This window comes from Hyperolius riggenbachi, chromosome 9 (genome assembly GCF_040937935.1).
Source record: "Hyperolius riggenbachi isolate aHypRig1 chromosome 9, aHypRig1.pri, whole genome shotgun sequence".
Lineage (NCBI taxonomy): Eukaryota > Metazoa > Chordata > Amphibia > Anura > Hyperoliidae > Hyperolius > Hyperolius riggenbachi.
Window position 1 is genome coordinate 48,743,491 of NC_090654.1, and position 14,611 is coordinate 48,758,101.

Sequence of the window (14,611 nt, forward strand, 5' to 3'; positions counted from 1 at the left end):
GGAGTTGGGTAGATCCAATTTTTGAATATAGACTTTCTGGCAGCCAGTATGATGAGGTGCGCAATATCCGGTATTGATGTATTGGACTGTCCTTGCTGTGAAGGGTCTACGTAATTGAACAGGAGAAGTGTCGGTTGCTGCGAGATTGTTTTTTTGCATATAGTTTTCAGCAAAGAGTCCACTTCTAGCCAAAAATGACGAATTTTAGGACAGGACCATATACAGTGGAATAAGCCAGCATTTTGTTCGAGCACTTGGGGCACTGATTTTTATAGTGGGCTGGGGGTGTATCATATTTAATATCGAAAGCGTACTTCGCTCTAAACATAAATAACAAGTGCGATTCCCTCCATCTTTCACTTGTTATGATACTTCTAATTTTGTTGTTTCCTTCCACAATCTTAGTCTCAATTTGTTCGTCCTCCATATTGGGCACCCAGCTTTTAAAATTCTGCTTTATTTTTGACTCAATCTTTAACAGTGCCAGTGATTTTTGTAGTTCTGACAATGATAATTTTATGCTTCCTGGCTTAAGGAATGAGTCAAAATGAGTAAGCTTGGCAATAGTGGAGATGTCATGTAGGTGTGATTTAACGTAAGATCTTATTTGCGTGTACATGAAATAATAATGGTTGGGGAGACTATGTTCTCGTTGGAGCTCTTTAAAGGTCAGCCATCTATGTTCTTCAAGGTTAAGGAAGGTCCCCAATTTTATAAGGCCCTTATCTTCCCATGTGCTATAAGTTTCATGCATCATACCCGGTGTAAAACCTGGGTGTCCCCAGAGGGGCATATACTTTGAGATTGTCCAGGGGAGACCCCTCAGCCATCTTGAAGAAAATGGGCAGAGGTACGATTGTCAATAGATGATGAAGACTGGGAGGAAGCCCTGGAATCTGAACGTAAGGTGTCTGTAAACGTTTCAGGACCGATATCGCAAACAAATTGTAAAATTTAAAATACATGAAAACACATTAATGCAAAGTACATTTCTCCCAGCGTTAAATGAGCTATAAATTACTTTTCTCCTATGTTGCTGTCACTCACAGCAGGTAGTAGAAATCAGACAGAACTGACAGGTCTTTGACTAGTCCATCTCCTCATGAGGATTCTCAGGGTTTTCTTTATTTTCAAAAGCACTTAGTGAACGGCAGTTGCTCATTCCAACAGCCAGATAAATGTGCAAACAAGTTGCAACCTGCATCTTTGTATATATTCTTTTCTACGGAGGGCTTTTGTAAAGAATAAGTAGAGATGTCTCGAACCTCTGATTTTAGGTTCGCGAACCTCGAACGCGAACTTGCAAAAAAGTTTGGGAACCGACAAACATCGCGAACCGCAATAGAACTTCAATGGGCAGGCGAACTTTCAAAACTACAAACACTAATTCTGGCCACAAAAGTGATGGAAAAATTGTTTCAAGGGGTCTAACACCTGGAGGGGGGCATGGCGGAGTGGGATAAACGCCAAAAATCCCAGGGAAAATTACGGATTTAATGCACAGCAGTGTTTTAAGGGTAGAAATCATTGCATTGTGAAATTGGAGGCATAAAGTACTTTAAAACATCTTGCGTGTGTATACATCAATCAGGTAGTGTAATTAGTGTACTGCTTCACACTGACAGACCTAACCTACTGTGTAACGCACCGCAAACAGCTGTTTGTGTAATGATGGCCATGCTGGACTGGTGCGCACCATGGCGAGAGTGCAGGCGATGGCGGTTTTCAAGCCAATATGGTCGGGCTGAGGTAGCTCAATGACAGAACAACAGTGACTGAGTGTCCTGCTGATCGAAATTGGTCTGTCCACAATGAAGCAACAACCTTATTATCTTGGGTCAGGTGTACCCCCCAACACACTCATATAGCTGGTCATTGCTTCATTGTGATACGCAAGCCCCCTCACCGCAGCAAGGTAACGATCACGAAGGGGAATTAACACATGCACATGCCTTTTGTTTTGTTGTTGCAGCCGCAGTGCAGCCAGAAAAATTAGGCAGGCATGTACTCACACCAGAAAAATTACTATAGCGGCCACTGCTAGCAGCGGCCTTAAAAATTCAGGAATCCACCTGGAGTCCTGGACCCTGTTGGTGGTGGCGGAGAAGGCAGTCAAGCGGCCTACAGGCAGAGATGCTGTGTGGGGACCGACTTAGTCTTGGGGCAGGCAGTCACACGGCGTGCAGGCAGAGATGCTGTGTGTTGGGACTGACTTAGTCTTCGGGCAGGCCTGACCGTGCTTTGCAGACCAGGCATCCGTGGTCAGATGGACCCTTGACCCAACGCTGTGTGCCAGAGATGACACCACTTGCCTTGCTTTCAACATCACGGTACAGTTTGGGTATCACCTTTTTTGAGAAATAATTGCTGCCTGGTATCTTCCACTGTGGTGTGTGACTTTGCTTTTGTGTGCTGCTTTTCCTCAGGTGGTCATCCCATTGCAGTTTGTGCTTTTTCATCATGTGCCTTCGTAAGGTAGTTGTCCTTATGCGGGTCTTGGTCTTTCCACAGCTCAATTTTCGGTGGCAGAGAGTACAGATGGCATCGCTCTCATCTGAGGCAGACACACAAAAAAATTTCCACACTACTGAGCCCTGGGATGATGGCACTTTGGTGATGGCTGCCAACGGACTGTTAAGTGGGGTGCCAGAATCAGAGCAGGAGGAGGAAGATATGTCACGCTTCCGTGCGGATGCTGAGGAAGATGAGGTATTCTGTGTTAAATAGTCAACTACGTCCTGACAATATTGGGGGTTGATAGCACGTGCCTTCTTCTGAACACTGTACTTTGGTCGAGGGCTGCACAAAATCACAACAGCACTTCCTTGAACAGACCTGCTGGGTGGCCTGCCTCTGCCTGTTGTTTTGTCCATAATGGGGGGAGGAAGTGAAAGGTATGCACTGACTTGACTAATACAATGTGCAGTCACACAGATGCAGTGAAAGGTACTGACTGCTGGTATAATACAATGTGCAGTCACACAGATGCAGTGAAAGGCATACACTGACTGTTGTATAATGAGACGAATACACTTGAAATCCTATAACGAGAATCTGTTATGGAGGGCAAGTCTGCCGTCCATTCAAGTGAAAGGTATGCACTGACTGGTATAATGCAATGTGCAGTCACACAGGTGCAGTGAAAAGGTATGCAGTGACTGGTATAAAAAGCAGCGTGCGGTCACACAGATTCAGTGAAAGGTATGCAGTGACTTCTGGTATAACAATGTGCAGTCACACAGGTGCAGTGAAAGATATGCAGTGACTGCTGGTATAACAATGTGCAGTCACACAGGTGCAGTGAAAAGGTTGCACTGACTGCTGGTAGAACAATGTGCAGTCACACAGGTGCAGTGAAAATGGATGCACTGACTGCTGGTATATAAAACAGTGTGCGGTCACACAGGTGCAGTGAAAGGTATACAGTGACTGGTATGTAAAATAGCGTGCAGTCACACAGATGTAGTAAAAGGTATGCCCGGACTGGTATATAAAACACGTGCGGTCACACAGGTGCAGTGAAAAGGTATGCAGTGACTGGTATTATAATACAATGTGCAGCAGTCACACTAGGCACTGAATGTGCTGGGCCTTGCACAGTATAGCAAATAGCAAGGGCCAGCTGCGACAGACAGGGCTGTATATGCAGTGTCAGTGGGCCACACAAAAAAATCACAAGAACATTAGCTCTCAAAAGAGTTGTTTTGGGGTGCTTTTCATCAACAAATATCAGCAAGGAGCAAGTAAACAGACTATAACTGTTACTTTCCCTATCTCTCCAATGTCTCTCCATTCTCTCACTAACACAGCAGCACACAGAGCGAGAACATGGCCAACGCTGCTGCCTTATATAAAGGGGGGGGGGGGGTAGACACAGGGAGGGGGGCTGTCATGTGTCTGCTGACTGTGATGTAGAGGGTCAAAGGGTTGAACTCGCATAAAGTTTGTGATTCGACGCAAACGCGAACCCCTCGTTGTTCACGCGAACAAGTTTGCATGCGAACCGTTCGGGCCATCTCTAAGAATAAGGCCTGGAACCCTCTACAAATTGCAATCACTAGTACTATTGCTAGCGTTTTTAATTAGCATTTTTTTAACTGATTTCATGAGTGTTTTCTAACAATTTTGGTAGTGATTTTACCACTTCAGCCTACAGTGTTTCACCTTATGCATCTGAACAACTTTCACCTCCCATTCATTCACCAATAACTTTATCACTACTTATCACACTGAAATTATCTATATCTTGTTTTTTTCTGCCACCATTTAGGCTTTCTTTGGGTGGTATCTTTTGCTAAGAATTATTTTATTCTAAATCCATTTTTAACGGGAAGATTAAGAAAAAAATGGAAAAAATTCATTATTTCTCAGTTTTTGGCCATTATAGTTTGAAATTAATACATGCTACCGTAATTAAAACACATGTATTTTATTTGTTCATTTGTCCCGGTTATTACACCATTTAAATTATGTCCGTATCAGCATTTTTTCAATTTGCGTCCATCACTATTTACAAGTTTATAATTTAAAAAATTATAGTAATATACTCTCTTGACATGCATATTAAAAAAGTTCAGACCCTTAGGTAACTATTTATGTTGTTGTTGTTTTTTTTTTTTTATTTGGGTAATTTTTGGTTTGGGAAGTAAACAGTTAATTTTAAATGTAACAATTTGTGTTTATTTAATAAAAAAATGTATGTGGATGTAGTATTAGTATTTGGCCACAAGATGGTCACAGTCCCCAAAAATTTTTTTAGCCCGCCCTGGAAGCGAACGCTCTCGCTTCCAGAAAAAATAAGGACGGGAAACTTTTTTTGCTCAGAAAGACCGCGGCCTCTGTTAAGAAGCTGTCAGTTTTTCTGCTCTGCTATGTTCCCATTCATTGATCTCGGGCCTAACAGAAGGCAGCGGGAGAACGCGCGCAATCGCAAGTCAGGCTATCTGGACAGATATATCCGTCCAGATAGACCTAAGTGGTTAAAAAGTGAAAGGTTTTTGCCAGCGATTGTGATAGCAATTTGCAATTAGCGATTTTAATTCTGATTGATCCTTTCAAATTATCATTTTTTTTACAGTTTGCAATCACTTAAAATCGCACACAAATCTATGTGTAGCAATTTGTGAGCGATTTGCCTGCACTTCAATACTTGCCTGCATACATTAAAGCACAAATGCTCCCAAATTGCTGCATGTCCTGCGATTGCGATTTTGCTAATTGCAATCACTATGTGGAATTTGTTAAATATATTTACATTGGCAGAGCGTTTCGGGAAATCGCTAGAGATTTAAAGCGCTACCTAAACGCTAAAACAAGCGCTCTAGTGGGTTCCAGGCCTAAATGAAATACTGAAAATCTCCCATGAAAAGGTGGACTAGTCAAAAAACTGCCAGTTTTGTCAGATTTCTAACTACTGAAAGTGGTAGCAAAATAAGGAAAAAGATAATTTATAGCTAATTTTACTCTGGAAGAAACATACTTCTTGTTTCGTGGTGTTTGCATGTATTGTAAATTTTAAAAATTTTCGCGATAGTGGTCCTTAAAAGATAGAGCTACCCAGCTTTTTATACTGCACCAAGCTTACTTGACAACGGCCTGAGTTACCTAATAGAAACCAGAGTGCCAATTGCCCTAAATGGGGTCTTAGTGCTCTTAACTCTTTACCACTTATTCTGGGAATTTCCCCCAATAGCAGCCCTTTGGCTCCAAATAGTCAAGTTTCTACACAACAGGATGGGCTGCCCATTGTCTATGGACTTACAAATCTGCCTTCTGGGATACAAAATGATGCTGTGCAACCTAGTACCAAATAATTTATCAATCACCATCCCCCCCCCCCCCAAAAAAAAACGAACGAAAAAAAAACAGATACTTACCTGCGGCACCTCTTAGTCTAGTGGCAATCAGTGTGTGATCGCTGGGGCGGGAGGGATGGAGGGGCGCACTTTGGTGTCTCAGCCTTGGGTGCTGGAGGACCTTATCCCAGCTCTGCCCAGAGCCTTCCCTCTCCTAAGGATCTGTTTTTTAGCTTCATATGGCCTTCAGATTCACTTTTAGTGGCTTTCCATAGACTCCTCATTACTGGGAAGCAGGAAAAAAACGCCTAGATACTGGCATACCATCATACAATGCGCCCATAGCAGTTCCACCTGATCTGGGACTGGTGGAAAAAAGACCCTGAAAATAACTGGCTGTCTAGGATTGTTATTTGCTTTGCCTAACCTTTAACATTGATATTAGCACACAGCACCCGTTTCTGTCCTAAATTGCTGTATTAATACATTACCCTACAATCATTATGCTGCAATACGCGCAATAATATAGATTTCGGATCTGCACCCAGATGCTATGTGAATTTGTATTATCGTACGATTTTTGTACACTCTAAAAAAACGATAATGATGTGTCTATCTGTGACTGTCTTCATTGTACTAGAATGTTGCATTACCCTGTATCCTGTGATTTTTTTGGATGTTCAATAAAGCCTTTCAGTGGCGTAGCTAAGGAGATGTGGGCCTCGATGCAAGTTTTATATGGGCCCCCCCAAGCACTACAGTGTCAGAGGTGCAAGAAGGGGATGGGGAACAATTTGTTAATGATTACCAATATTCAAAGTATTTAAGGAAGTGATTATTATTAGCATAGGACCAATAGAGAGCTAATACTGCAGTTGAGCGAGGGCCCTTCGGGGCCCCTCTGGCTCAAGGACCCCGATGCGGTCGTAACCTCTGCAACCCCTATTGCTACACCCCTGAAGCCTTTTTGTGGTGTGAAAAAAAGTATTACCGGAATCAACGTTTGTTGAATTGACGTCTGCATTCCTTGAATTTAATGATGTAAAAATATTCCTATATCAAGATTATGTTAGGTGACTGACATATATTTTACACAATAGAGGTCTTGTGTTCATGATGTTAATTTAAGGTTCATCGTAGATTATTAATTAAAATATCTGGGTCATTGTGTACTGGATGTAGAGCATTGCAGTAGGGCCCTTAGAAGTGTGCTTTTTCTGGTTTACAAATTTGCTAGACAAGCCAGCAGGTTGTGCTATAAAAACATTCATTCACATATTTTCATGTTTTGCAACATTTTACAAACACCCGAGGTGATGGTGGATAAGAAAAGGTTGTGGTGGTTTCATAAGTTTATTAAGGTTCACCTTAGATTTTGAATAATAATATCTGGGTCATTGGGAACCTAAGAAGGTAGCCTTTGTCTACTGGATCTAGGGCATTGCACTAGTATTATGATTAAACATGTGTGGCCTACTGCTCTTGTTGTCTACACAGATACAATTGTAAACATGGACATTTCTGACATGGTTCAAAAATAAGGGCAGCCAAGGACCACAGACAATGCCCTCCATTCACAGCTGGTAGTTAGACGTTGATTGAAAAAAAAAATCAGCTGTTCTGTGTGACTCTTGCCAACTGGACAGGTTGGTCCTTGGCATCAAGCGGCACTACTAATTCCTTTTGAATAATTGGCACTTAAAGGTGTTTTGAAGAGAGTGGTCCAAAGAACTACCTTTCATTACATAAGGGAATATTAGGGAGGAGCGAAAGTTAGTACATTTTTATTGGCTGTGGGAGTGGGATGTGTCTCCTGTACCCGTTATTGGTCCACTATAAATATATTGGAACATTAGGACTTAATCCACACACTAAGAATTATCGTCAAATTCATAAACCGTCTGTTTGACCTTTCGCAGGTTTACAAACGACTGTAATTTTTTTCCCATTTATTTATTTATTTTTTAACTGGAGAATGAAGATCTAATACTTGGTAAGCTATTATTATTATTATTATTATTATTTTTATCATTTCAGCAACTTAGTATATTAGTTATTTTTGCTTTGCTCTGCCTATAGTGGTTAATTATGCTTTGCTTTGCCTACAGCCGCAAAAACATTAAGTATCATCAAGTTATGACGGAAGATAAGCAAATCCAGATTTTGGAGAAGGGTTATTCCCCAAACCACCACGTGGTCAGTGAAGCTGAATTGGATGAAATAGCCCCCAGAACCCAGGTATCCAAGCAACCAGTCTGGAAAAGATGGAAGGACCAGATGAGGTAGGAATCGCTGAACAAAAACTTACTGTATAGTGAGCAGTAAATACCTTGTCTATTAATTTAATCAATAATAGTATGGAAAAATGAATCAGTGCTATAAAAATATTATATAAACCTTTAATTACAGGTGGTCCCGACTTACTAACAGGTTCCATTCTGGTATAATGTTTGTAAGTTGAATCCTGTGTTAAAGTGAACCCGAGGTGAAAATAAACTGATGAGAAAAACTATTGGATATATCCTCCTACTCCTAAAAATGGCTTTTTTTTTAGATATCCCATGGTTTTATTTTATATTTAAACATTTACAAAGTAGATTGAATGTTTTGTTGTCTCTTCTTAATGACAGTCTATTATGTATCCCAGAGATAAAATACATGAACTATTGGCCTTTTTTCTATCTCTCCCCTGTCCTCAGAAGTTGTATTCTGCCAGGAAAACTTTTATGGCTGTAATTTGCTTAGTAGAAGGGTTTAATATATTCCTGACAAGGTGCTGAAAAGATAGAAGCTGTCACTTGCATGCCTGAAAATTAACTCTTTCAGCCACCAAAATAAAAAAGAGAAAGACATCCTGGTTATTAATATGTGTACATACACATGTTTATCACATTATGTCACATGTCGCCTTGGGTACAGTTTAAAGATGGTGGAATGTGGATAAATGATTTACTCTCAGGCAGCTCTACTTCTACACAGAGAATAAATACACTTTTTCTAGGACAACGTCATATATTGCAAGTACTTTTCAAATGAATTTAGTAGTTTAAAGGACTACTGTAGGGGGTCGGGGGAAAATGAGTTGAATGTACCCAGGGCTTCTAATGGTCCCCCGCAGACCTCCTGTGCCTGCGCAGCCACTCCCCAATGCTCCAGGCCCTGCCTCTGGTTTACTTCTGGAATTTATGACTTGGTGGGGAGAAAAGGGGGGGGGGAATCACTTGTGTGCTGAGTTGTGCGACCCTGCAGCATGGCCTTAAAGCTGCACTGGCCACTTTACAGAAAAATGGCCTGGTCTTTATGGGTATTTATGGGTGTTTAACACTCAAGTGGTTAAAAGGCATTTCATTGAGACGTTTGAAATTGAATATATCACCTAGAAGAAAACTCAGGAGTAAAAGTTAATTGCATAAGGATCAAGGGGACTTAAATCACTGTCATTCTTGTAGACTCTCTACCGATATAAGTGAAATACTGTAGAAAAGAAAGATTTTTCACCAGGAAGTGAAAGGATGTTGATTCTACTAACCCAAGCAGAGTAAAAAAAAAAAAAAAGATTTTATATCTGTTCCAGACACTAAAATAATGATCCGTTGCTATGGTTGCTAGGAAGCATAATTCAAATCCTTTGGTATGTCTAAAAGATCTAATTTGTTCATTAAAATTAAATTACAAAATAGGCTTTGAGTATAATTTGCCTTCTTAAAACAGAAGGTATTTGCAATAATTCAGCTTTAAGTGAGCAGCTGTGGTTTCCCACAATGCATTACTTCTGAATATGAAAATTATCTAGTCTTTATGCCCCTGAAACCAGGCTCACAAACAGAGCCTCTAGTGTATAGTGAACTTGTAGCTAATACATTTTACAGAGCCACATCAATCCAACATGTAGACAGCCTTTTTCAGACTTTTTTGTTCCTCCTCAGTGCATGGCAGGGATTGATATGGCTCTATGGAATAGGGCTTGGACCAGTACAACAGAATACCCAGGTAGCTCAGGGTGACTAGGAAGGTGTGGGGGGTTTATAAGAGACTGAAAGGTACTCCTACTAAAAAGCAACGCTTAGTGTAATTTGCCTAATGGCATTTGCAAAGATTCAGCTTTAGTTAAGGAGTGATGACTTATAGGAAACCACAGTTGCTCACTTAAAGCTCAATTATCGTAAATACCTTCTGTTTTAAGAAGGTTAATTACACTCAGAGTTGCTTTTAAGTAAATTCTTCAAACTAAAGATATTCCTAAAACTTTCAGATAGTTTCATTAGCTTACTCCAAAATTGGCCCTAGACTGCGATGACTGTAGTAAGAATTATATTATAATAAACTGTAAAGCTGTAAAGCTCTGCGAAAAATGTCAGCGCTAAGCAAATACTAAATAATAACAACAGTATGCCTTCAAGGCCTAGGGAACCCTCTTAGCCCTAACAATGTGGGTTTAAAAACTGCAAATGTGACAGAATGATACAATGTAGCAAAAAAACCCCAGAAAACTATATAACTGAAAATAAAAATATGAGACTCTTTTCTTTACTACTAATGTTCTATCCAGTATCCATGCTACACATACAATTTATTATATCATAAGTGTTTCTTTTTTTTTGCTTGAAACAAAAGTTTGGATTGTCCTATTATTGGACACTCATTGATGTTTCCTTATACTGTATGCAGCCAATATTCATGGATGATGTAACGGTTGAAAAGGAAAAATGTAAATTCTCTGCAATTTAATATCATGATCTTACTCTACTGTCTCCCAAGATGCTCCCAGGAAGCTGCCAGATTCTTGATGCTGAAATACATTCCCATCTTGCGCTGGTTGCCGCGGTACCCGGCCCGGGAGTGGCTGCTGGGAGATGCCATTGCTGGGATTAGCGTTGGCATAGTCCAGCTGCCTCAAGGTAACATCTCCTCTGCAAAGCTTTGTGTTAATCACTGATTTTTAGAAGAATAAGTAGAATAAGTGCCACATAAAGAAGAAAGTGAATGGAAGGTGAAAATGCTATTTTATTTGAGAATTAGAGACAATATTATAAATGAAACAACTCACGGCCCTGTAGACCAGCCAACAAATGTATATAGGCTATGTATTTCTAATATAGTGAAATAATCAGTGCTTGTTGTAATAGGATTCATGAGTAGTGATCTACTCAGTACCAAGCCTTTTTTTTTTGGCTTTGGTACCTTTTTGGGGATAGGATCAGCATGATTGATGCAGTTGAGTCCCCTTGTGGTGAACTCCGGGGAGCAGAGAAAGAGAGAAAGACATTTCTTCAACAATAACAATGACCAATTTACTATAATAAATAAATAACATAATCAATAACAGAACTCCTATGTGTTGTGCATCTGTTGAGTATAACATCTGTTTTCTTTTATTGAAGGTTTAGCGTATGCTCTTTTGGCTGGTCTACCTCCTGTCTTTGGACTCTACACCTCTTTTTATCCAGTGTTTATATATTTTCTTCTTGGGACCTCAAGACACATATCTGTAGGTAAGATATGGGCTACTAAGTCATACGCCTAGCTAGGTTAGACTATTCTAAACTATGTTAAACTTATTACAAAGCAAAACACTTTTAGAAACTTTAGAAATCTGTGTGAACTGATTGGCAGGGCCGGATTTACCATAAGGCACTGTAGGCACGTGCCTAAAGGCACCTGGTGATGGAATGGCGGCTCACTCCCCTCCACGAGCGCCTCTCTCCCTCCTTCCCTATGCAGTTATGATGAGAGTTTAAATGAGGGGTTACTCACCCAGCTCTCAGCATTCCTCAACTCCCTTCAGTCAGGGGCACCTCTGGCTACTTAATATTGAGAGTACTTATGGCTACCTAATACTAAGGGGCACCTGCAGATACCTATAATGAGCAAAGGAAGTAAGGGAGAAGTGACATCTGGGACAGCCAGCACACTTGTGGTGCAGTTCGGTAGGGGTTTGTAGGTTCATGGAGGGCGGAGTCTAGGGTGCCAGGACATCTGTGCCTATAGGTTCTTGTGAGGTAAATTTCTGGCCTGCTGATGGTAAATCATCTTTAATTGCAATATTTTGCTATACTTGAAGATAGGTGATTGCTAGGTGTTCTAACATCATTGACATTCACATTGACCTATCAGGCATCCTATATGTTAAAAATGGAGGCACAGATGGAAATGGGTACCAATATAATGGCATGTGGTTTGCCCGCTAGTTCCAGACTAATTTGTGACCTAAAGGGATACACAAGGCATGAACTGACAATAATATACAGTAAAGCACATGTATGTATTAGAATAGTGAAATACATCTTTGAACAAAAGACATATAGTACAATCACTGTTTTTGTTTTATTATTTGATTTAGGTACTTTTGCTGTGGTGTGTGTCATGATTGGCAGTGTGACGGAATCCTTGGCACCCAATGAGAACTTCATGCAAGGCGCCAATTCAACGTTTGTTGACATGGTGGCCAGAGATGCTCTGAGGGTGCAGTTGGCCACTGCCCTGGCGTTTCTTGTAGGACTCTTTCAGGTAATCTGCAACCATCTTGACCACATTGTGCTTACTGATTCTCAGAATCCCAAATAGCTAGTGCTTAATCAGTGTTGCAGTATGTTGGTGATGCATCATTAAAACTGCCTCAAGTACACATAACAGGATAAAAAGGCACCCTAAAATCAAAAAATAGATAAGGGTTAAGGCTTACCTCAATGAAGACAAATTCATTTATAAATTAATTTTTATTAGTGCGGGCAACTCGTTTCGTGGGTAATAAAAGTTCATTTATATATGAATTTGTCTTCATAGAGGTAAGCCACCTTAACCCTTATCTATTTTATTGTTTTTAACATAGTTTTATTACTTTTTACTGTTTGAATGCTTTTTTTATCCTGTTGTGCATCTATACCTACCCCCCCCCCCCCCCCCTCCCGAGGTTCGGAATCAGCTAATTACGATTACACAAAGTTTTGTGTACATTTTCGCAATTATGCCTATACGTAATTACGATTTGATTTTGTTTAGTCTTTCGTAATTTCGCCTAATTTTCGTGTAATTTCATGCCAACTTTGGCAGTGAATAGCAAATACCAAAATTGCTGTATATGGTATGGTACATGTCAGAAAAATAATTTTCCAAAAAGACCTTGTAGTTTTTGAGAAAATCAATTTTAAACATGCAAAGAAAAAATGGTTTTTAAACTCAGAAAAATGACAGTTTAAAAACCATTTGTCTTTGCATTTTTAAAATCGATTTTCTCAAAAACTACAAGGTCTTTTTGTGACTTGTACCCACTATTCAGCTTAACTTATATAGCAATTTTGGTAGCAATAGCATGTATGGGTGCTTTGCTGTTAACCACTAAAATCGTCACAAAATTATGCGAAATTTTAGCAAAAATCACGCAAGAATTATTAAATATTACTATTACATACGAAATTACGATTTTCTCTAAAGTTTCGCATTACGACTACGATGCGTAATTGCGAATTTCTATGTGAGATTTCGCATATGCGAAATTTTGTCCCACCACTACCTTCCCCCCTTGTCCAGGGAAGGGGACACCCTTCGACCCCTGCTATGGGCCCATTGGGCTCTTTTCTATCTAAAAGTGCGACCTCCCCCGGCTTCCCTGGATCCCCAAGTGGAGTCGGGTTTATTGATCTCCTCCCCCTTCAGTGTCTGGTTGCCCCTTTGCAACCTCCCTTACCATCTTTTCACTTTTATTTTTTCACCAACTACTCTGCGACATATTGTACTATTGGGCTCCCGTTGTCTCTGTGCTTTTTCGTTTTAGGGTGTCTGTTTCACCCCCCATTTTGCCTCAAGTATATGAACGGTTTGCAAGTTTTCCTACTGATTTGTCCACCACACCACCTGCACAATTTGAATAGCCCAACTTACTGAAATAATGACCAAAGCCCATATGCAATCCACTTTTTCCCCCCGAGTTTTGTCCTAGGTGACATATTCACAACGTCTCAAAAAATGGCTTGTAAAGCCACCAGGAAGCAAGAAAATACTCAAAATAATTTGGACAGTACTTTTTCACCAGCTTTTGGGTACCTTTTTAATTGTAAAATGTTGAAAATTTAGTCTAAAGAGAATAGGAAAATTATCTCCAAGTGTCTTCTGCAGACCTCAAAATACTGGATGCGCGTGGTATGTGCCTGCAGGGCCGGGCCGAGGCGAGAGAGGCTCCAGCTTCAGGGCGCAGTGTAGGAGGGGGGGCACAACTCACTCAGCTGTCATTCCTCTATTGTGTTTGAAGCAGAGAGAAATAGGAAAATAGGATACATGGCAGTGACTGCAAGATAACTAGAGAAAAAGGTGTTGGGTTGGACCTCTTAGTTTAAAGAGACACTAAAGCGGCAAAAAAAATTTGATATAGTGAATTGGTTGTGTACTATGAATAATTACTAGAAGATTAGCAGCAAAGAAAATATTCTCATACTTTTATTTTCAGGTATATAGTGTTTTTTCTAACATTGCATCATTCTATAATATGTGCAGATTACACAACACTCAGCATTCAAAATGATTCTTTCAGAGCAGTCTGTGAAGTAATGACCTCTCCTCTAGCAGAGGAAAAGTAAATAGTCCAGGAACAGTTGAGATAATAAAAGTCAGATAACAGCCCTCTCTACGATTAACTTAGTCGGAGAGCTTAATGGCTTGTTTGCATAGAGATAACAACTGGAGTTTCTCAACTCTTCCTGTACTGGAAACAATTACACTGATGTATCTGATCTTAATGTTTTATTTCTTAGCTGTACTACACATACAAATCATAATATCATCATTTTTTTTTCGCTTCAGTGTCTCTTTAATAGCAATCAGTG

At 40.2% G+C, this 14,611-nt stretch overlaps 1 protein-coding gene across 1 annotated transcript in view; it reads left to right on the forward strand.

Annotated features, from left to right (window-relative positions):
- The first annotated feature begins 7,931 nt into the window (after positions 1–7,931).
- Positions 7,932–14,611, forward strand: part of LOC137533427 (solute carrier family 26 member 6-like) — a 40,335-nt gene continuing 33,655 nt past the window's right edge. Inside the window, exons 1-4 of the mRNA XM_068254820.1 lie at positions 7,932–8,077; positions 10,554–10,693; positions 11,177–11,287; positions 12,136–12,302. Of these exons, the coding sequence (XP_068110921.1) occupies positions 7,932–8,077; positions 10,554–10,693; positions 11,177–11,287; positions 12,136–12,302 (564 nt within the window). The remainder of the gene's footprint in view (positions 8,078–10,553; positions 10,694–11,176; positions 11,288–12,135; positions 12,303–14,611) is intronic.